At 34.0% G+C, this 22,986-nt stretch overlaps 3 protein-coding genes and 2 pseudogenes across 8 annotated transcripts; 2 read left to right on the forward strand and 3 right to left on the reverse strand.

Moving 5' to 3' along the window:
* The first annotated feature begins 1,888 nt into the window (after positions 1 to 1,888).
* On the forward strand, positions 1,889 to 5,902 carry LOC111299398 (two-component response regulator ARR12-like). 4 transcript variants are annotated; one of them, XM_089747405.1, is made up of 6 exons: positions 1,889 to 2,332; positions 2,526 to 2,678; positions 2,903 to 3,295; positions 3,627 to 3,703; positions 3,787 to 4,869; positions 5,512 to 5,902. In XM_089747405.1, the coding sequence occupies exons 2-6, from the start codon at positions 2,612 to 2,614 to the stop codon at positions 5,584 to 5,586; spliced, it is 1,695 nt and encodes a 564-aa protein (XP_089603531.1). In that variant the 5' UTR covers positions 1,889 to 2,332; positions 2,526 to 2,611; the 3' UTR covers positions 5,587 to 5,902. The 4 variants fall into 4 exon arrangements, with proteins under 4 accessions (XP_089603531.1, XP_089603530.1, XP_022750306.2 ...); XM_089747404.1 differs by having other exon boundaries at positions 1,889 to 2,207; positions 5,487 to 5,902; XM_022894571.2 differs by having other exon boundaries at positions 1,889 to 2,207.
* On the reverse strand, positions 4,071 to 13,247 carry LOC111299401 (CHD3-type chromatin-remodeling factor PICKLE-like). Its single transcript, XM_089747407.1, has 8 exons — positions 11,729 to 13,247; positions 11,533 to 11,644; positions 11,018 to 11,435; positions 10,832 to 10,939; positions 7,620 to 7,768; positions 7,035 to 7,323; positions 6,160 to 6,415; positions 4,071 to 4,845 (listed from the first exon to the last, which is right to left on the reverse strand). The coding sequence occupies exons 3-5, from the start codon at positions 11,141 to 11,143 to the stop codon at positions 7,763 to 7,765; spliced, it is 240 nt and encodes a 79-aa protein (XP_089603533.1). The 5' UTR covers positions 11,144 to 11,435; positions 11,533 to 11,644; positions 11,729 to 13,247; the 3' UTR covers positions 4,071 to 4,845; positions 6,160 to 6,415; positions 7,035 to 7,323; positions 7,620 to 7,762.
* On the reverse strand, positions 8,105 to 9,847 carry LOC111299400 (putative CCR4-associated factor 1 homolog 7 pseudogene; annotated as a pseudogene). Its single transcript, XR_016329802.1, has 2 exons — positions 9,393 to 9,847; positions 8,105 to 9,288 (listed from the first exon to the last, which is right to left on the reverse strand). The product of XR_016329802.1 is annotated as a putative CCR4-associated factor 1 homolog 7 pseudogene (transcript).
* A 104-nt stretch (positions 13,248 to 13,351) lies between the features above and the next one.
* Positions 13,352 to 14,801, reverse strand: LOC111299399 (putative CCR4-associated factor 1 homolog 7 pseudogene; annotated as a pseudogene). The gene is made up of 2 exons (XR_016329801.1): positions 14,642 to 14,801; positions 13,352 to 14,516 (listed from the first exon to the last, which is right to left on the reverse strand). The product of XR_016329801.1 is annotated as a putative CCR4-associated factor 1 homolog 7 pseudogene (transcript).
* A 1,882-nt stretch (positions 14,802 to 16,683) lies between these two features.
* Positions 16,684 to 22,610, forward strand: CLPB4 (casein lytic proteinase B4). The gene is made up of 10 exons (XM_022894577.2): positions 16,684 to 16,992; positions 17,460 to 17,678; positions 17,782 to 18,016; positions 18,366 to 18,561; positions 19,030 to 19,084; positions 19,359 to 19,509; positions 19,777 to 20,085; positions 20,217 to 20,482; positions 20,571 to 21,500; positions 22,093 to 22,610. Exons 1-10 carry the CDS (start codon positions 16,747 to 16,749, stop codon positions 22,402 to 22,404), a joined length of 2,919 nt encoding a protein of 972 aa, XP_022750312.2. The 5' UTR covers positions 16,684 to 16,746; the 3' UTR covers positions 22,405 to 22,610.
* The last annotated feature ends 376 nt before the right edge of the window (positions 22,611 to 22,986 follow it).

Here is a 22,986-nt window from a genome sequence, read left to right on the forward strand (position 1 = left end):
ATAATTTAAACATAAGAAAAGAAATCTAAGCTAGATATTATAAATCTTTTAAATATCATAAATTATATGAATCAATTAAATTAAATTTAAAATTAAAAAATATTAATTTAAATAAAATATTATTTGCGATTCAAGGTAAAGACCTTGAAAACATCTTGATTTTGTTTGAATTAACAAGGTAAAATCTGTCAACGTGTCCATTTATGATGAGATCTACTTAGCATCAGTTAATCCAAAAGAAAAAAAAGGGAGAAAAGTATAGGAAGAAGCTTTCAGATTTGGATGAAGAAATTGTAGTAAAAGTTTAAAAAACCATGTATACATTTGATATTCTTGCTTGTAGATGTTTTCTCTCATATTTTGACTTCTTTGACTCATTTGTGACAGCGTTAGACGTCACCAAAGGATGCCTAGCTTGTGAATAGGTTAGTGGTTTATAATTTTATAATTTATTACTAAAATATTAAAATTTTAATTTAAAAAATAAAATTTAAATTCTATCCGTCTTAATCAAAAACAGAAGTTTGATGCATAAAAAGGAAACCGAGGTTTATTTTTGGCCTTTTTAGGCTTTAAAATTAAATGACTTTAAGGCCTTAAAAGAAGAACACTCTATAAAGGAAGAAATTGAAAAAAAAAAAAAATAATTAAGATTAACCATTTAGATTGGGTCAATAACTTAATCTGTTCTCGATAAATTTTGATCTCATCTAATTTTACAGAATCAAAATTTTTTATAAAATCAAATTTTTAATTAGGTTGAACCAAATATTATTAAAAAAATTAAAATCAAATAAATTTTAAATTTTAAATAAATTTGACTTGATTTGATTCGTTATTTATATAAAAATTAAAAATATATAATTATTTATATAATTATATATTTAAATATTTATATTTAAAAAATAATTTTTTATTAATTTTAAATTAAATAAGATCGAATCGAATTCAAAATGAATAAATATTTTTCTTGATTCGATCCGTTGGTATCTTTAAAATAGATAAGAAAAATTTGAAAAAATAAATACTTTGGCAAGAAAGCCAATTTTCTCTTCTTTTTTTTTTTTTAAATGAGCTTTTTGGTCACGTAGCATGCGCGAGTCTCGCGTGTTGTACTTCCTGCCATTGTTTGTGGTCCCATCACCAGAAACCAAGCGAAAGTCTTCTCTGGAAACTTCTTTTTTTTTTTTAATTCATTAATAATTTGATTTTTAAACACTAATTAAGTAGAGTTTAATAGTCATAGCTAAGAATTCAAGAACTAGGAATTAAATTATAAACCAATTATCTTCAGTCATTTTTTAAGGATTTTTTTGTTATATTTGTTATTAGTGGATATGGAAGAAATAAACTTCATTTAATAAAAAAGTAATCTCATTAATTATGGACTATATGTTTTATAAAGCGTGACAAAAAAAAAAAGCCTAATTATATGTTAGATTATAAATAAAAAATTTTGTTGACATATTATTGATAAATACTCTAAAATAAGTCATATATTTTATACAATTTCAGTCTTACTTGTGAATCTAGCTTTACCCTTCTTAACTTAGATTTTATTTTTATATATATAAAAATTTATATATTTATTTATAAAATAATTATAATTTATCTATTTATCTCGAATTTTATATAAAAATTATATGATATAATTAATATTTACGTGAAAATATAAAATATATTTGTTATTTTATTAAATTATATACAATTTTTATCACCTTTATATTTTTTATACCATTTTTATAATAGGTCACTTTTTCTATTTGAAATTATCCGGTGTTCATTTTCTACATTCTCCTCATTCTCTTTCCCTCAGTTAAAATAAAAAAGAGAGATTAAAACAGAGCTTACCGTCTTTTAAATATTGATGAAGGCAAAGTCTTTTTCCATATTCTAAAGTTTACCTATCACGTTCCTTAGTCACTTGTTGCTCTCTCTCTCTCTCTCTCTCTCTCTCTTCGTCTAAATTCACCCGTTAATTACAATCCAAACTTGCCATTCTCGTTTTAGTTTCTGGGTTTTGTCCAAAACTTCGAAACAGAGTGTCTAATCTTGCAAAAAAAAAAAAGTGTAAAAAATGACAGTAGAGCGAGTAATCAGTGAAAAAAAGGATCAGTTTCCAATTGGAATGCGAGTTTTGGCCGTTGATGATGACCCAACTTGCCTTTTACTGCTCGAGACTCTGCTTCGTAGATGCCAGTACAATGGTTCCTTTTTTCTTCTTCAATCTTTACTTTTATATGAGCTCATAGAATTGGGTTCTTGGTTTTGTGATTTTCTGTTGAGTATTTGCAGTTGTTTTGGTTGTTGGTGTTGGTTGGTTTCCGTTAAGGTGAAATCTTTGTGAACTTTGGGGACTTCATTCATCCCATTTGCATTGCAAAAATCTAAAGAAAGATATCATTTTTCAGTTTCAATTTGCTGTTATTCATATATTGATTCAGTTGGTTGTATTTGTGAATTTTGAATCTTTGAAAAGGTTAAAAAAGATTGTTCATTTAGTGTGAAAATTTTGTGTTTTGCAGTTACTATAACAAGTCAGGCTGTCACAGCATTGAAGTTGTTGAGAGAAAACAAGAACAACTTTGACTTGGTTATCAGCGATGTCCATATGCCCGACATGGACGGTTTTAAGTTACTTGAGCTTGTGGGGCTTGAGATGGACCTGCCTGTCATAAGTAAGCTAGTAGTAATACTCTTTGCCTTTTTGCTTCTTTTATGTTCTTTTGACATTTTTATTAATCTGGATTTTGGATCACTATTCATTAATCTGACATTAGTCAATTCAAAGTCGATTACAAGGCGCTGATACTTCACAAACTTGCTTTCTTCTGATTTGTGTTGAAGTTGTAGAAACAACTGGATCTTTATTTTAACTAATGATATGATGAAATGCCTTCAGTGTTGTCTGCAAATGGAGATACTAAACTTGTGATGAAAGGGATTACTCACGGAGCTTGCGATTATTTGCTGAAACCTGTTCGAATTGAGGAGCTACAAAATATATGGCAACATGTAGTCAGAAGAAAGAAATTTGATAGGAAAGACCGGTATAATTCTGGCAGCCAAGACAAGGCTTATACCGATAGTGGTGAGGCTGCAAGGATGGGAAATGTTGATCAGAATGGGAAGCTCAACAAAAAGAGAAAGGACCAGAATGAGGATGAGGATGAGGAGCGTGATGAAAATGGGCATGATAATGAGGACCCATCAACCCAAAAGAAGCCTCGTGTTGTTTGGTCAGTGGAATTGCATCATAAATTTGTTACAGCGGTTAAGCAGTTGGGCATTGACAGTATGTTCTCTTCTTCTCAGCTTTGGCTAGATATATGGCATTAACTATTATTACTATTGTTTTGTTGACTCACTTGTTTTTATCTATTCAGCTAGTATCCAAGAATATTCTGATCATTTGAGATGATATTTCACCTGTTGAATCCCATTATCAATTTCTACTCGTAACATTTATTATTGATGTTTCTTTCACCAATCAATTCTTGGGTTAAAGAATATTCCTGTTGGTGAACATTCAGTTCTAGGTCCTCTGGCTTATTGTTTAATTTCACAGTGAATCTACTTTTGCATGAAGCTTTCGGTTTTTAACTTTTCACGTGGTTGCAATGCAGAGGCTGTACCCAAAAAAATCCTAGAATTGATGAATGTTGAAAAGCTTACCAGAGAAAATGTTGCCAGCCATCTACAGGCATTAATTCTTAACTTTCCTGCCATAGTCACTACGATTCAAAACTTACCAGGAAGCTAACTATCTCATTTTTGTGGTTGCAGAAATATAGGCTTTACCTGAAAAGAATCACCTGTCTGGCAAACCAGCAAGCGAATATGGCAGCAGCCGTGGGCAGTGCAGATTCTACCTATTTGCGGATGGGATCTCTGAATGGACTTGGGAATTTCCATACCTTGGCTGGATCTGATCAGCTTCGTAATGCTGCCTTTAGATCTTTCCCACCTAGTGGGGTGCTTGGAAGATTGAACACACCTGCTGGTCTAGGCATGCATGGCCTTCCTTCTCCAGGAATGATTCAATTAAATCGTGTGCAAAACTTGGGTAATACCAATAATGATCAGAGCAAGTTGCAATCTTTCGTAATTCCTGGAAACCATAATGCTAACATACTACAAGGGATGCCAATGTCATTGGAACTTGATCAACTACAAAATAACAAGGGATTTAACCACATTGGAGAGCTGTCAACTGCTGATAATTCGACTGTTTTCCCTGTTTCTGGCAGTTTGATAAATGCAAGAACAACTGGATGCTCCGATGATCCCCTTCCTGGTGTTACAAGCAACTCCCTGATGTTAGAAGGAAGTTCTCAGCAGGCCACTTTGCATGCTAGTAATTTGAGAGACTGTGTTTCTGCAATGGGCTTCAAAAGTGGGAATCCTTTATCTCATTTTACGTCCATGGCTCCTGCTTCCGATCAATTACAGGATTCAAAGGCAGATTTGCAAAGCCAAGCATCCCCAATCAGCTGTAATGCAGGGCAAATAATCAGAAATGCTCCTCAAGAATGGAATGCCCCCAGAAAAGATGCCACTTACCAATCAAATGTTATGTGTTGTTCAATAAACTCTTCAATCTCTGTTAATGGTGCTATGGATCACTTGGGCCCGTGCTTGGACCAAAATAACCCAATTTTCCAAAGAAATATAGACTTGGATTCTATTGGGCCGTCAAATTTTGTTGATCCCTTATCTATCAAGCGTTGTGAAGGTGAAAACTTAGCTATGGAGCCATCGGTTACACAAAAGGAAGGGTATTTTGTAGTCCAACCAAGGCTGCAGGGAAGTTACATTCCTGATAACATTGGCTCCTTGGAAGATCTGGCAAGTGCAATGATGAAGCGGGTAAGATTTGTCGTATCTTTTGTTGATATTTAAATTACAGTCTTAGTTTGAGTCATCAAATTACCCAACTAAAGGTACTAAGGATATGGATGCATGCTCCAAGAAGAAACTTTAGGGCAAATAAACTAGTGATATGTACATCTTACATATGGGTACCAATTGACATACTTAGTAGAAGTTATTTCTCTCCTATGAAACAATTGTAGAATGGCATGCCAAAGCATGCTCTGCCAGTTTAGTGAAATGGCATTAGGACTAATTAGCATTCATTTTAGCCTAGAGTGTGTTTTCTTCCGGTATATCAGATTGGGGTCCAAATGACTTTGGGAGACCTTGAATCTTCTTCTAACATCTGGTTAGAATATCAAGTACTGATGGACATTAATTTTATCCAAACATTTTATGTTGGTGAATAAGTAGAAAAGATCTCTTCTTATAAAATATTTCTTAAACCAAGATTTGATCTTTTTCCTTAAATTCATAACTTGGTGGTTTACTAACTTTTAGTAGTTCATGTATATCTCTTTTTGTTTGTTGTTGAATATTGGTCCTTCAATAACTAAAACCGTGCCGGACATCGTTTTACAATTCTGACCATTTGACCATAATTGTGACAGTGGGTATCTTTGTTTATGATGCTAGGAACAAGATAAAGGGGAAGCAGCGGATGGCAATTTTGGATGCAATGCTTATTCTCGCAGGACTAATTGCATCTGAGATTAGAATGTAGCTACTAACAGCAAAAGAAGGATCTGCTTTACAAGCATTGCTCTTCTTGATGTGTTTGCCTAATGATGTAACTGATAACAAATCTATCTATAATCTTATTTCTGCCTATATCAACCTTTTCTCTGTTCTCTTCTTGTCTATCCCTAGCAACTTGCTGTTTTTTATCCTGTCTTATAACATCTTAAGAGCTCAGTTTCTCTAGTTGGTTGAGAAGAGTGATTTCTCCAGCTAGGGCGTCCAATATCGTATAATGAATAAATATTAGTAATTGCTTATGGCAAGACCCAACTATGCATTATGGAAATTTTATTATGTTGGCTTTATATTAGTACACGCTTTGCTGTATGTTTTGTACGTTTCATGATTAACAGATTAGGTTCGGATTCTTCAGGACTCTCACACCAAAAACTAAGAAGGGGATTGCTTCATCAAGAAAAGTGTAGCCCAATATTTTGATGACAGAAGAAATGAGAAGTTTATTGTTACGAAACATCTTCAAATATTATGTATAATAGTAATGGTAATAATCATATGCTGGGATAGAGGGGGCATGAACTTAACTGCAAATTGGAGAGAAAGCATTCAGGGTTAGAGGAAGTAAACCAATCCTCGCATCAATGCCTCTCAAATCACTCGCATCAGTAGCTTCAGGGCTTCCTGCCTCCAGTTCTTCAGCTGTTAAAGGCAACAAAGGCTAGTACATAAGCGTTACCACTGAAGCCTTTTGGCAGTGGCGGCACCATCTTTTTCCTTATATTCATAGAAATAGCTAGCAAACCATTGCTCCCTTCCTTACTCCTAAAGCCTTAGTTCTTGCCTGCAGTGAAAAGAAATTTGCTAATTGTGAATATTTATGTCCACATTAACCGTATAAATAGCATGTGATCATCTACATCAAAAATTCACTTGACTTTCTTATCCACTACAATGATATTCAGCTTTAATCAACCCAGCCATGGAAGGCCTGCAACATGATGGATTAATGATATCTAGCACAAGCCCCAGTTGGCACTTTCCTAGAAACTTGATTTCTCAAATTATGGTTTGTGTGAATATTTCTGATATAAAACCCAAAGTTTTGTGCCTACAGCGCCGAGATGGTTTGTGTAAATATCAACTAACTCAAAACATAACCTAAAACAATTAGTTTTTGCTTTTACTTTTTAAACCTTGCAGTACCAGAACTAGCTACCACTTACACAAAGTATATAGCCAAGCAAATCTAGGTAGATTAACAAATAAAAAAAACACTTACTAAAGGACATAAGAAAAGGAATGGATATAGCATTCAAGTCAACTGCCAAACAAAAGACAATTGTTATTCTGCCAGGCCAACTACAAAATTTTACCATAAGCAAAATGCCATGTAAGGAAAAATCATTGGTTAAAGATTCTGATCAAGATGAATTTGCTTTCAATGCATAACCAGTTCCTACCTGCTTTACGATTGCAGAGAGCTCTTAATCATAACTTTTACATTGCAATCTCTAATCATAATGCAAGACCAAACTAGGCCTCAGTATCATATCAAGATCCTTTCTCTCTTCAGCTTATAAATACTTTAAATCTCAGATGATTCTAACGACCTGGATCATGTTTTAGTAATAATTATCAGCAACAGAGCCTGTATTGCATGATGCATTCCGATCTGGTAGAGGTTCTGGGAGCTTTTCCATATAAGTATGATTTGATTTGCGGAACCTACCAGATCCAGTACAACGATGTCTGTATTGCATGAAACAAGCACACGCTTAAATGGTTAACCCCACGTATCAAATTCATCTAAACAAAAAGCACAAATAACAATCTAAAAATTGTGTACCACAGCATAGGAGTACACAATTTCAAGTAATCTAGTTCTGTGAACCACATCTTACAAAACATCAAGAGCTACCTTCTTTTATTCCAAGGACATGCATCAAGCATGCTGAGAGAACATCATACAACATTCACATTAACAAATGCTTAGGAAAAAAAATATCAGAACGTAACATAGTACAACAACACCATATGCACCATACCTGAACTCAAACGCAGAAATATGAGCCCATCACTAATTTCCCCATCTCAGTGCATAAATTCCAAGTCATAAGTCTCCGAAAAAGTAGCAATCTCCAGTTGTGGAAGATGCACTTCCTCTCCATAGAGAAGCATCCTATTTTCTTCATAGCTATAGAGAGATGACAAACAAGTTTCTTATGCTCATACCAAAATAATAGGAGCAAGACCTCAACAATTCAATTCACATAGGCTATATTCGACACAAAAACAGCTGTATAATAATTCAAAAGGATCCCTGCTGGCAAGGGAAATAGTTAGACCCTAAAAACAAAACTCCCTTTTCCGATGATTATACTGCTGTTACAGCTGGGTGTTACAATGATCTAAATAAAACAATCAACTGCACCAACATGACAAATAGGCAGAAATTAACATAAACAAATTGTTAAAAAGGTAACTGTTATGCAACCAAGGAAATAGATGAAAAGGATAAAAACAAAGTCAATAAGATGCAAATGATTAAAATTATTATTGAAACACTAACTGCATAATATACACTGGAATTCAACTAGAAAACCAGCTAAAGGCTTCGGTTACAATGCAAGCAAAAGAGAAAAGTAACAACTAAATCAACAATCTTTTTTGCCAATGTATACAAAGAAAATAAATCTTACACTCAAGTAGTCTACATCCATCAATCTTTTCCCAATTATTTTTCTTCTAATTAGTATTGTGTCCACTCTCGACCCCTAGGCCATACAGTGCACCTGCATATTTCTCTGTCGAGCCATTGAAAAAGTTATCTCTCAACTTCCTGAATGTGCATGATGTGAGCAAGCTATCCGAGCCAGCTTGATGACACGCACCAACTCTTTCCACTTCCAACAACTCTGCGAGCTTGTTCAAACCACCATGAAGGCTATTACAAAACTTCATCATATGCTTGATATCGTACACCATGGGAAAATACATATTGATCAAATCAAAGAACCCAACTTGAGTATCAGGCAAACTCCTGCAAGTCAAAAGCTTAAGCAAGTACCCAAAGTCGTATCCACTATGAAAGGTGACCCAATGCACATCATCATTCAGCACAATCCCAGACGACATCAAAAGCTCACCAAACTGCTTCACATCAATACCCTTCTCACTATTCTTCTTAAAATCAATTCCGCACTGGTGCAACAACTCGATTGAATCACTAGCAAAGATATCCTCGCTAATATTAAACTCGCGGAAATTGAACTGCCAAATGCAATAGTTGTCAGTTCCACAAGTGGGAAGATTCCCATTCTCATCCGAAAAAGTGAGACCCAATTGGATCAATTTCAACATATCCACATTATCTTTCAAAGTTTGGTAGTTATAATCGTTTATATTCTTGAAAGTTCCGACAGGGCGTAGAACTACACCAGGGAACTCAGTATCCATAGCCACATAATTGTAAGAATCAACAATTTCACGGATCAAAGCAAACTCTTCTTCTAGATTATCGTTCCACACTTCTCGAATTTGAATTGAATCACCTTTGGGCAAAACCGACATTTCCAGTAGACTAAATCAAAGCGACAAATACTACCAAACTCAGATCTGTGAACAAAATATAAGCACATCCAAATTCCAAACCTTAAAAACTGAAGCTCCGAGCTGAGTTTCAAAAACGGTCGCGTTTCGATGTAGGAAGCAGATCTGAAACAAAAGCAAAGTAAAGACGAAGTCAGATGATTTGAACTTTAGGAGTTCGAAACGAAACCTAGAAAGAAGTTGAAAAAGGAAAGGAGAAGAGATCTGACCTTGGATTTGTAAAATCGGACCTTGTAAATAACAGATCTAGAGCTTGTCAACAGTGATTCGTGCCCGACTGAGGCTAGTGCTTTCGGTCAACTAATCAGAGAGAGAGGAATGGAACGAAAACGCGGACGAGGTTCTAGCCCTTTACTTCTGGGCGTCTTCTTAAAGACTAGAAAGGAGAGGACATTGGTTAAAGGAGGAAAGTGATGCAGCCGCGGATGGGCAATATCAAAAACGACGGCGTGTTCCTTGGGAGGAGGTTTGAATCCGCTGTCGTTTTAACTGTGCTTTTCCAGTCACCTAAGAATCGCTAAAATCTGATTGGGCAATTTTTTAGTTTCGGCTGATTGACAAGGAGAGAGAAAATCGTTTCGACTGACACTGAAATGTACTAGAAAAGGTATAAATCTTGCCACGTTGGTATCCAAACAAGATTTTTTTACCCATTTAATTTTAAAAATATATATATTTATTTATATAGGTATGGGATACTTATTTTTTATAAATTAATAAAAATTTCAACGAAAAAAATCAAATAAGTTAAATTTTTATTTATTTTGATAATATAATAAGTAATATAAAAAAATTTTAAAAAGTATATACATGTTTATTATAATAATGGTTATATATTTTTATTCAGTTCTGTATAATCGTACACAAATAAACATATTAGATTAAAACATGAAATGTGATATTTTTTCAAATATATATTCAACTCTAAAAAAAAAAATGATGTATTTTATATGTTATTACAAATATATTATCAACTTTTTCACTAAGATCGTAATTTTTTTTATTAAATTACAGTAATAATTATTTATTACATTTATATAATCAATTATTATATTTTAAACAAATAAATAATTAATTATAATTTAATTAAACAATCAAATCCATCATTAAATAATCATATAATAAATTATAATTTAATTAAACAATTAAACCCACACAAAATAAAACTTGAACCTAAAACCTTAAAATTCTAAGACCTCCTTGCCCAAAGCCTCATTGTCAGCAACATCGTAAGTTGAATCAGTAAATACCCTAAAAGAACGATAGCTTTAACAAGCCCACAAGAATACAAAACATTCATTCCCAATAAAACCAAAGCGAACTGAATCATAAGTGAAATAGCCTGCATTGCTTTACAGGTATTGAACAAGAAAACTAATTTCCACAGGATATGAAGGCATTGACATCAAAGCCAGTAGCATTTAGACTACATTTTTTCACAAGGAGAAGTAACTAAGCAAGCACAATAATTAATATCTATGATCCTGTGGAAATGTTTAACATAATTGTGCCGATGCTGGAAAGCAAGTTCATAACTCATTGAACAAGCACGGCAAATTGTCATCCAAATCAATGATATATGAAATTTTAATGATATTTGTGATAATTTTCACTATATCCAATGTAATACCAAAAATAAAGAACAAACCTGAAGAGGAGTTCCAGTCAAAAGCGTGCAGTGGTTACTGGTATTCTGCTTCAATGAATAGAAACAAATCTGAATCCTTATCTTGGGCCGATGACCTTCATAAACGATCTACACAATGAATCAAGCATTAGCAAAAAAACACACTTAAGAAGTACCATACAGACTCAATGAGCAACAAGATTTCACCATGCGCTGCCTCTTTATTGGCTTCAATGATGCTGTGTCCAAGTTAATCATCTCATAGGACGTTAGAAGGACATAAACTTTTATCCTATCTTGCTTGCTTTCACAAGCAATTGGCCAGACATCCATTTCTTGATCTTCTCATGACATTTTAGGATGATAAAATTCATATTCCCCTATAATTGCACGAGCTTGGGCAGAGCCAACATACATAACCTGCATCATGAGTATACTCAATTAAAATAGCATATACTAGTAATTTGATATTTTTCATGTACATACAACATATATTTGGGGAGAGCCCATGTTACAAACTTTTGTTCCCAGTTCCATAATGTTGAAAGTGGAGCTAATACCAAATGAGGAGCAATGTTCTCTTCAAAAAGAGTTGCTAAAAAAGAACTACTCTGGATGGTTCTACCTGCAGGCAAACAAAGGCAAAGCATTTGCAGCCCCATTATCAAGATAGAATCTCTCAAACTCCTTAAAAAAGCAACCTCTCTTCAAACAGGACTTACCAAAGCCCATCTCATCAGCAAGAATTGCATCTGTTTGTTAGGACCAAGAAAAACGCAAGTTCAACCCTTCAAGCTGGTAAGGATGCAGTGAGCCTAGACTTCCTTGAAAATGCTGTCAGCAATTAATAATGACCAAAATATGTGTGAGCATGCTAAAACTGGTGCTAGATTGAGGGGGAAAAAAATCAGAATGTACCTCCAGAGAGAAATTCAGGACAATGGTCATACTGTTGAAATTCCTTTGATTTCTACTTGGACTCAACTGCATCTTGAAGGCTGCTTTTTTGCTTACTAGCAGATGATTTATGAGATTTGGACCGAATTTTATTAAATCATTTAATTTCAGGTTGAAATGCAGTTATTTCTGATTTGAACTCCCAAAACATTCATCATAAGGAAGTTCTTTATACTTTACAAGGTACTCCTTATCATCATCTCCCATGAAGAATTCAGTATGCATATCAGACTTATACATCAGCTACTGAATCAATACTCAAAACAGCACTAAAAAACACCAATCCAGATTTACAAACAGTAAAGTATATCACTATCCAGAACTCAGATGATATCACAAATGAGGATGATCACAGTATGTCTGCAAGTTCTAACTTTAACTATGAGATAAAATCACACTTTTTTTGCAAGCCCTTAGTACTTTTCAATTAATGATGTCATTTATACCCCGCAAAAAAATAAAATAAATAAAAAATAAGAACACAAACAAAATTTAAAACTAAAAAACCAAAAGAGAGAGAGAGAGAGAGAGAGAGAGAGAGAGCAAAACCCAACCAGCAGAGAACCTTCAAAGTGAAACTATCATCCAGATCGAAATCAAATGATTAAAATCAAGGGCATACAACTTATATATATAGATATTTATACCTTCAAGTGAAACTATCATCCAAATCAAAATACATACATACATGTGTGTGTGTGTGTGTGTGTGTGTGTGTGTGTATAAGAAAGTTTTAGATAGGAGATACTGCAAGCAAGAATTCGATCAACTGTAGTCACAAAAACGGTCAACTCTGTGTGCGTGTGCCTGTAATACATGAAACAAGCACTCACTTAAATGGTTAACTCTACATTCAAATTCGTCGTACCAATACCACAAATAACAATAAAAAAATTCTGTGCCACAGGAAAGGAGAACAAAATTTCGAGTATTCTAGTTCTCTGAACCACATCTTACAAAACATCAAGAGGTAATCCTTCTTTTATTCCAATGATATGCATCAAGCTTGCTGAGAGAACAGCTAATAACATTCACATTAAAAAATGCTCAGGAAAAAATATCAGAACATAACATAACATAGTATAACAACACCATATGCACCATATATGAACTCAAATGCAGAAAAACAGAAATCCCCCATCTAAGTGCATAAATTCCAAAGTTATAAATCTCCAAAAAGAAAGCAATATCCAATTGTGGAAGATGCAATTCCTGTCCATAGAGAAGCATCCTATGTTATTCATAGTAATAGAGAGATGACAAACAAGTTTCTTATGCTCATACCAAAATAATAGGAGCAAGACCTCAAAGAGTTCAATCCACATAGGCCATATTCTACAACACACAAAAACAGTTATATAATAATTCAAAAGGATCCCTACTGGCAACGGAAATACCCTAAAAACAAAACTTTCTCTTTACCGGTGACTATACTGCTGTTACAGCTGGGTTTTAAAATGATCTAAATAAAATGATCAACTGCATGAACATGACGAATGGGTAGAAATTAACATAAACAAACTGTTAAAAAGGTAAATGTTGTGCAACCGAGGAGATAGATGAAGAGGATAAAAACAAAGTCAATAAATTGCAAATGGTTAAAATTATTATTGAAACACTAACTGCGTAATTTACACTGGAATTCAACTAGAAAACCAATTAAAGGCTTCAGTTACAATGCAAGCAAAAGAGAAAAGTCACAACTAAATCAACAATCTTTTTTTGCCAATGTATACAAAGAAAATAAAATCTTACACTCAAGTAGTCTACATCCATCAATCTTTTCCCAATTATTTTTCTTCTAATTAGTGTTCTGTCCACTCTCGACTCCTAGGCCATACAGTGCACCTGCATATTTCTCTGTCGAGCCATTGAAAAAGTTCTCTCTCAACTTCCTAAACGTGCATGATGTGAGCAAGCTATCTGAGCCAGCTTGATGACACGCACCAACTCTTTCCACTTCCAACAACTCTGCAAGCTTGTTCAAACCACCATGAAGGCTATTACAAAACTTCATCATATGCTTGATATCGTACACCATGGGAAAGTACATATTGATCAAATCAAAGAACCCCGCTTGAGTATCAGGCAAACTTCTGCAAGTCAAAAGCTTAAGCAAGTATCCGAAGTCATATCCACTATGAAAGGTGACCCAATGCACATCATCATTCAGCACAATCCCAGACGACATCAAAAGCTCACCAAACTGCTTCACATCAATACCCTTCTCACTATTCTTCTTAAAATCAATTCCGCACTGGTGCAACAACTCGATTGAATCACTAGCAAAGATATCCTCGCTAATATTAAACTCGCGGAAATTGAACTGCCAAATGCAATAGTTGTCAGTTCCACAAGTGGGAAGATTCCCATTCTCATCCGAAAAAGTGAGACCCAATTGGATCAATTTCAACATATCCACATTATCTTTCAAAGTTTGATAGTTATAATCATTTATATTCTTGAAAGTTCCGACAGGGCGTAGAACAACACCAGGGAACTCAGTATCCATAGCCACATAATTGTAATTATCAACAATTTCACGGATCAAAGCAAACTCTTCTTCTAGATTATCGTTCCAAACTTCTCGAATTTGAATTGAATCACCTTTGGGCAAAATCGACATTTCCAGTAGACTAAATCAAAGCGACAAACACAACCAAACCCAGACCAAATCAAAGCGAAAAGTACTACCAAACCCAGATCTATGAACAAAATATAGGCACATCCAAATTCCAAACCTTTAAAGCTGAATCTCCAAACAGCGGCGTTTCGATGCAAGTAAAGTAAAACACAAAGTCAGATGATTGAACTTTGGGAGTTCGAAATGAAACCTAGAAAGAAATTGAAGAAGGAAAGGGGAAGAGATCTGACCTTGGATTTGTGAAATCGGACCTTGTAAATAACAGATCTAGAGCTTGTCGATAGTAATTCGTGTCCGATTGAAGCAAGAAATTTCGGTCAACGAGTCAGAGGGAGCGGGAGGAAACGAAAACGCGGAGGATGTTCGAGCCGTCTAGTTCTGGGTGTCTTCTTAAAGACTAGAAAGGACGGTGGTTAAAAGAGGAAAAATGATGGAGCCAAGGATGGACAATGTCAAAAACGACGGCGTTGCTTTTGAAGGCGGTTTGAATACGATACCGTTTAATTTTGCTCTTCCAGTCATCGATGGCTTCCAAAAATCTTATCGGGCAACTTTTTCGTTTAGCCTGATTGACAAGGAGAGAGAAAATCGTTTGAATTGACATTGAAATGTACTGGAAAAGGTTTAAATCTTGATCGTGGTGTCAGAACAAGATATTTTTACGCCTTGAATTTTAAAAAATTAAATTTATATAGATATGTGATAATTATTTTTTCATAATTTTCTTATACCAATATCATTGAAATTAAATAAAATTTTCAATAAAAGAAATCAAACAAGTAAAATTTTTTATTTTTATTACATTATAATTTTTTTTATTACATTATAATATATTTTTATTAAATTTTTTATTTTTATTTTTATTTATATCATATTATCATATTTTATTTTAAATTACAACATTTATATGTACCAATTATCACAAATTGCACTGATGTTCGATAACAAGAAAAGATAGTTGGAGGTGGACAAAATCATTTATCCAGGGAAATAGCCCTTTTGTCAGCACTAACATAAAAAAATTTTATCCAATAATTATTGTCACGATTATCCGTATACTTAACTATACTAAATATTAAACATAAATGCAAAGCCATCAGCTGAACAGGGATAAGAAAAAATAAAATATTGGTTTGAGGTTTTTTTTTATTTAATTTATATTATATTTAGATATTAAATATATATATTAAATTTTAATTAAATTTTAAATTAAAAAATAAAAAAATTTAAATCGAATCGAATTATATATTTTTATTAATTTTTAAAATATTTATAAAATAAAAATAATAATTTTATATTAAAATTTTATATTAAATAATATATAAAAATTAAAAAAATTAAAATTTAAAAATCAACAAATCAAACCGAATCAAATTAATAAAATTTAATTCAAATTAAATATAAAATATTATTTTAAATTTACATTAAATTTTAAAAATTAATAATATTATGCAATATAAAAATACAAATCAACTTCTACTGATTTAAATCATTATTACTCTTACAATTAAACATGGTCAACGGACAAAACACATATACAATCCATTAATTTTAGTAAGTTATTCAGCATCGCTCATTGTGTACAAAAGTTTTTTAGTATAAAAAATCAGATAATATACTGAATTAAAAACATTTGTGAAAAAAAAAAAACTGAATTAAAACAGTAAGTAAAATATTTTGGCAAAAAAAAAACATTATGGAAAATATAATATCAAATTTCATTACTTCTTGTTACAAAAATCATAACTACGTGTCTGTTGAGAGGAGAAACAATTTTATATTTAACAGTCAAAAATCAAACCAGTGAACAATATAATATCACATTACTAATGAACAAATATAAAAATTTATAAATCTTTAAAAGTAAATATACAAAAATGTTACAAATTTTTAAAAATAAATATACAAAATTTTTTTAAATAATCTAATATCATATGATTAATTAAAATTATATAAAATTCATATACTCATTAAATTACTCTTCTTTATCAAATATATACCAAAAAAAAAAAAAAAACCCGCGTGGACAGGCTTCCAAACCCAGAACAGGCAAGCGTGGAGGCGTGGAGCTGACGTAAACCTTCCTGCAAAATCGAGCTTTAGAACAACCAAAAAAATTTTAACCAAACAAAGCCTTAACCTCAAAAAAAAAAAAAACCACACACACACACCCTCGGCACGCGCGAAGGTCCCGAACTCTTCTACGACCTTCTCTTTGCTTCTTCACTTGAAATTTCCTCTTAAACCCCGCTCTGTTTTAATTCATAAACCCAGAAACCAAAGCAAAGAATAAACCCCAAACAAAACTTTAATTCTCTCTCGCTCTGTCGTCAATATGGCCTCAAGAAGGCTAACTAGGTCCGCTTTCTCAGCTATTAAAGCATCGAAAGTATCAACTCCTTGCCTTTCTCGGGCTCGTGCCATCTCCGCCATTGCTTATTCTTTGCGTAATTCCCTTATTTCACCTTATCTTTCTCCAAATTTCTACGGAGTAGCAGAGAGCAATGGCGGCGTCTTCTCTATCATTCGCAGCATCCACTCTTCCACTCCACGATACTCGTCCGCCACTAGCCCTGCCCAGGTTTATATTTCATTTATTTATAATTATCAATGTTAACGTTTTAATTTTCGCTTTTATTTACCTTGAGATTAGACCTGCTAATTTAAAATATAACAGGGCGATGTAATACAATACGAAAATATAATAAAAAATGATACGACTTGAAATTTTAATAATTATTATTATTTAACAAAATTAAAATATATATTTTATGTTTTTATGTCAACATCGATTGTGAGATATAGTTTTTGTGTATTTTGTAAGAATACATAAATTTTAGTATTTTACACAACACTGCTATGAACTTTTTGGTTTGTATTTTTAATTTTAGAAAACTTTAGCTAAGGAAGGCATTTGGATTCAATTTTTTTAAACATTTTGTTTAGATCCCAAATTTTGATGAAATTCGGTCAAATTTTATTGTAGCGTTTTTACCATTCTTATGTTTATGTTAACTCTCATTGTGTTCTTGGATATTTTGACATCAGATCAATCAAACAGATTACACTGACATGGCCTGGGATGGCCTTGTTGGAGCTGTTCAAGCGGCAAGGGATAGCAAGCAGCAAATGGTGGAAACCGAACACTTAATGAAAGCCCTTCTAGAACAAAAGGATGGGTTAGCTAGAAGAATCTTTACAAAAGCAGGGCTTAACAACACCTCGGTCCTGCAGGCTACGGATGAGTTTATATCAAAGCAGCCTAAAGTATGTATTTTAATGATTTATGATTTGTTCATGAGTTTGTTTTTATGATTTATTCTTTGTATATGATTTGTGTGATATAGAAGCATTTATTTTCTTGTGGCAGGTGATGGACACAAGTAACCCTGTAATGGGATCAAATCTTAGCTCCCTTTTAGACAATTCTCGAAAGCATAAGAAAGAAATGGGAGATAATTTTGTTTCCGTGGAACATTTTGTCCTCGCATTTCTGTCGGATAAGAGGTTTGGCCAGCAGTTATTCAAGAACCTCCAGCTCAGTGAGCAGGCTTTGAAGGATGCCATTAAAGCTGTTCGTGGGAATCAGCGTGTAACTGATCAAAGTATGATTTTAAGCCTGCCATATGTTTGTTTTGGATTATGGTATCATCTTATAGCAAAAATTACCTGCAACTAAAAAACTAATTCTGTATAATGGAAAATTGCATAGTAGTTCTCACAAATATGGTTAAATCAAATGCTATGATGGATCAGTTTAGAGCTTCCAGTTGAAAGAATGAAAAGTATAAACTTAGTCAGGCTTTATTTAAGTAAATTGAACATATATGTTTAATTGGGACATTGGTGAAACTGAAACATATCTGGTTTGCCAACTCAGCTTAATTTTATTCACTTATCATACTATGTCCTTGGGCTACATATTCTTAAATGTTACTTTCTTAATGCATGTAGATCCTGAAGGAAAATATGAGGCACTTGACAAATATGGGAATGACTTGACTGAGCTTGCTAGGCGTGGCAAACTTGATCCTGTTATTGGCCGTGATGATGAAATAAGGCGGTGTATCCAGATCTTATCAAGGCGGACAAAAAATAACCCTGTTATAATTGGTGAGCCTGGTGTTGGGAAAACAGCAATTGCTGAAGGGTATGTTTTTCAAGTATTTTGGGTTCTTTTGGAAATTATGTCAAGTTGAAAGTTTTGCTCCATGGTTAGGACTTGTTTGGTGATTTGCTCTTTTCCATCTTTGGCTTCGATTTAGTATTGCTGACAGAATATCTGCATTTAATAATTCTTGATTTCATTGGACTTTAAAGTAGTGGCTTCAACCTTGAGCATGAGGCCCCTTGCAAACAAAATGTGGATATCCAGCTGTCAAATAGTTCATTTTCTGGATTCTACTTTTTTTGTTTTGCACCACCTGTCCACAAATAATGTACTTAACAGAGAAGGCATAGGAATAAATAATTTAGTCCCTGTTCTTATATGCCAGTGCTAATAAGCAAAAATTTGTAAATTTCCTTTGAGTCATATTTATTACTTAGTTATATGGGTGTGCATGAAAACTTTGTGCATAATCGTTTTTATAATGAAAATTTTCTAATTATATTGCAGATTGGCTCAAAGGATTATACGGGGAGACGTTCCAGAACCATTATTGAATCGAAAGGTATTGATTTAAACAAAAAAGTTATCCATTTGAATAGATACGAACATTTTGAATGTGCTTAGACACTTTAGAGGCAAATCTTGGATGATAAAGATTTAGTTGTAGGATGAAACTTAAGGGGCGGTTCTTAGAGTGTACTGGATCTATATTTGTATCAGCTATTCATAGACTCTGGTGATGAGCCTGTCTTAATTGAAGTAGTAACTATCTAGTTGGAACAGCCTCAATGGTTAATGTTCATATAAAATTGGCATTATTTCCTTGTTTTCTTCAGTTGATCTCCCTAGACATGGGTTCCTTGCTGGCTGGTGCCAAGTTTCGTGGAGATTTTGAGGAAAGATTGAAAGCTGTGCTGAAGGAAGTTACTGCTTCAAATGGGCAGATTATTTTATTCATTGATGAGATTCACACAGTTGTTGGTGCAGGTTTGTGCCTTGCATAATTGCTTTAAATGTATAATTTTGTTGTTGAATATTTACCATTGTTTTCCTTCCAGAATTCATTTGTGCTACATGGAATAATTTTGTAACTAATTCAATGCAGATGAATGCACTACTAAAACTTAGCATCTTAGCTTCTTAATAGGTTTTTATATTTTGATTTGAGCAAGGTTTGGTTTCTAATTCTAAAGAAGTTATCGTTTATATTGCATCGAACTATGTGTTGAAGATAGTTATGCCTAATTTTTTTAGGGGCTACAAGTGGTGCAATGGATGCTGGGAATTTGTTAAAGCCAATGCTGGGAAGGGGTGAGCTACGATGCATAGGAGCTACTACGTTGAATGAATACAGGAAATACATTGAGAAGGATCCTGCACTTGAGCGTAGATTTCAACAAGTCTATTGTGGTCAACCATCTGTTGAAGATACAATATCTATACTTCGAGGCTTGCGTGAACGCTATGAGCTACATCATGGTGTTAAAATATCTGACAGTGCTCTTGTTTCAGCGGCAGTTCTTGCAGACCGGTATATAACGGAACGTTTTCTGCCTGACAAAGGTAAAGTAACGAGCGAAAAGGGAACTTTTATTACTGCTGCATGTTTAGATTTTATGTTAATTATCTACCTGCCTTAAAAATTTTGGGTAAATGAGCTTCTTTATAACTCTAATTTAATTTGTTCTTTTCAGCCATTGACCTTGTTGATGAAGCTGCTGCAAAGCTTAAGATGGAGATCACTTCTAAGCCCACTGAGTTGGATGAGCTAGATAGAGCTGTTCTGAAGTTGGAGATGGAGAAGCTTTCCCTTAAAAATGACACTGATAAAGCATCCAAAGAAAGGTTAAGCAAGCTGGAAAATGATTTGAACTCACTCAAACAGAAACAGAAAGAATTAACTGAACAGTGGGATCATGAGAAGGCTCTCATGACTAGGATCCGATCAATAAAAGAAGAGGTAATTTTCATTTGAAGTCATTGTTGGACTGTTAAATAGCCCTCATATTTCTTTTTAATCTCTGATTCACCTTGTTTGATGGTTATAGATTGATAGAGTTAATCAAGAAATGGAAGCTGCTGAGCGTGAGTATGACCTAAGTCGTGCTGCTGAGCTCAAATATGGAACTTTAATGTCCCTTCAACGTCAGTTAGAAGAGGCTGAAAAGAATCTTGCTGAGTTCCAAAAGTCTGGGAAATCCTTGCTCCGTGAAGAGGTTACTGATCTTGATATTGCTGAAATTGTTAGCAAATGGACTGGCATACCTTTATCAAACCTCCAACAGTCAGAAAGGGACAAGCTAGTCTTGCTGGAAAAGGAGCTGCATAAGAGAGTAATTGGTCAAGATATTGCTGTAAAATCAGTAGCTGATGCAATCAGACGCTCAAGGGCAGGATTGTCTGATCCAAATCGTCCAATAGCTAGTTTCATGTTCATGGGCCCCACTGGTGTTGGCAAAACTGAGCTTGCAAAGGCTTTAGCTGGTTTCCTCTTTAATACAGAGAATGCTCTTGTCAGAATTGATATGAGTGAGTATATGGAGAAGCATGCAGTCTCTCGCTTGGTTGGGGCCCCACCAGGCTATGTTGGTTATGAAGAGGGTGGACAACTCACTGAAGTTGTTCGTCGAAGGCCCTATTCTGTAGTTCTCTTCGATGAAATTGAGAAAGCTCATCATGATGTATTCAATATTTTGCTACAGTTGTTGGACGATGGAAGGATAACTGATTCTCAGGGAAGGACTGTTAGTTTTACGAATTGTGTGGTAATAATGACTTCAAATATCGGTTCTCACTACATTTTGGAAACTCTCCAAAGTACACATGAAAGCAAGGATGCTGTTTACAATGTGATGAAAAAACAGGTTGTTGAGTTGGCCAGACAGACTTTCCGCCCAGAATTCATGAACCGGATTGATGAGTATATTGTTTTCCAGCCTCTTGACTCCAAAGAAATTAGCAAAATAGTTGAGATACAGGTGATTAATCTTTGCATCATACCTTTTCTTGGTGTTTGATATTCTCTTTTTTCTAATGTTTTCTTAATGAGGAATCTTCTAAGGATAAAATATTAGTAGTAAACTTTGATGTAGTACTATTGTAAGCATTGGAATAGGAAATATTGAACATTACTAGATAATCTTTATTTTAGGTTCTGCACATTTCTTTCAAAGAAAGTATGTAATGTCCATTGCACAGTGATTATCCCTGCAGGAGGATTCTCATGCCTCATGTCCTAGTTCATAAGTTTGTAGATTTTCATCTTCAGGTCAAATTGAAGGCTTGGTTTTAGCTCTAACTGCTCTTTGTAGAAATTGCTAGAGCAAAAGTTTTCCTTGCCATAATTTTTAAGAGAGAGGAAGTAATATCAATGAATTATCATTGCTTTTACCGCTGTTTGAAAGTTATTTGCTTGAGATAGATATTTTCAATGAATTATCATTGCTTTTACCGCTGTTTAAAGTTATTGACTTGAGATAGATGTTCTTATCACTTAAGAGATTTGCATAAGAATAGTTCATGATAGTTTTTATTCTCATAAGAATCTGATTTATGGTTCTATCTTTCCAGATGATGCGGTTAAAAGAGAGACTTAGACAGAAGAAAATTAATCTGCACTACACAACGGAAGCTGTTGAACTTCTGGGGACACTAGGCTTTGACCCTAACTTTGGAGCAAGGCCAGTTAAGAGGGTGATACAGCAATTAGTAGAGAATGAAATTGCAATGGGAGTCTTGAGAGGAGATTTCAAGGAGGAAGACTCCATCATTGTTGATGCTGATTCTTCACCATCAGCAAAGGACCTTCCTCCCCAAGATAAATTATGCATTAAGAAATTGGAAAGCAGTTCATCACTAGATGTTATGGTTGCAAATGATTAGTGTTCACTTCACTTTAGTCATCTCCAGGTTTAATTTGATAAAATGAGTTCAGATATTTTGTTTGAACTGCTACTTGACTTTTACATGAAAACTGTGTTCTTAAAACCTTCAATGGCAAGGTTTCTCTTCCAATATTCCAATTATGTAAAGAAAACTGTTGTTTACCGTATACAACGTGGATCATAATGAGGGCATTATCAGAGAAATTTTATTTTGAGTCCTCTTGGAAAGCAGTAGCCCGCTTGAACTGACTGTCAATCAAAACAATTTGGCTCTGTTAGGCTTCTTCTACAATTATTGGTGCTCTGGTCCTGGTTTCATTTCGATGACTTCTCCAGATCAGGCCACAGCAGCGTACTACGTATTATTCGCCATGTTTAATTACTTTACAATTGTTATTTTGAGCTCATTCACTGGATTGGCCCTGCATCTTCAAATGGCAACAGGAAACCCAATCTTGCACAACCCAAATTACAGATCAAATTGTATGTCTTCTTCCATCAAGCTCACGATTTGCTGGGAAAAGTCCTCCGCAGTTTGTTGTTTATGGCTTGGAATTTGATCCCGTTTTGCCTACCAACA

Source organism: Durio zibethinus, chromosome 18 (assembly GCF_047325235.1).
Source record: "Durio zibethinus cultivar Kanyao isolate XHJ-2024 chromosome 18, ASM4732523v1, whole genome shotgun sequence".
Taxonomy (NCBI): Eukaryota; Viridiplantae; Streptophyta; class Magnoliopsida; order Malvales; family Malvaceae; genus Durio; species Durio zibethinus.

What these genes read in the sequence shown, in the direction of transcription:
- CLPB4 (XM_022894577.2), top strand. Translation starts at nt 16,747, where the DNA reads ATGGCCTCAAGAAGGCTAACTAGGTCCGCTTTCTCAGCTATTAAAGCA. An exon ending in ACGTTTTCTGCCTGACAAAG is followed by an intron (nt 20,086 to 20,216) that starts GTAAAGTAACGA and finishes TGTTCTTTTCAG; the next exon opens with CCATTGACCTTGTTGATGAA. An exon ending in TCCGATCAATAAAAGAAGAG is followed by an intron (nt 20,483 to 20,570) that starts GTAATTTTCATT and finishes TGATGGTTATAG; the next exon opens with ATTGATAGAGTTAATCAAGA.
- LOC111299401 (XM_089747407.1), bottom strand. Translation starts at nt 11,143, where the DNA reads ATGGATGTCTGGCCAATTGCTTGTGAAAGCAAGCAAGATAGGATAAAA. An exon ending in CAATAAAGAGGCAGCGCATG is followed by an intron (nt 10,940 to 11,017) that starts GTGAAATCTTGT and finishes TTCATTGTGTAG; the next exon opens with ATCGTTTATGAAGGTCATCG.
- LOC111299398 (XM_022894571.2), top strand. Translation starts at nt 2,078, where the DNA reads ATGACAGTAGAGCGAGTAATCAGTGAAAAAAAGGATCAGTTTCCAATT. An exon ending in TCGTAGATGCCAGTACAATG is followed by an intron (nt 2,208 to 2,525) that starts GTTCCTTTTTTC and finishes TGTGTTTTGCAG; the next exon opens with TTACTATAACAAGTCAGGCT. An exon ending in GATGGACCTGCCTGTCATAA is followed by an intron (nt 2,679 to 2,902) that starts GTAAGCTAGTAG and finishes AAATGCCTTCAG; the next exon opens with TGTTGTCTGCAAATGGAGAT.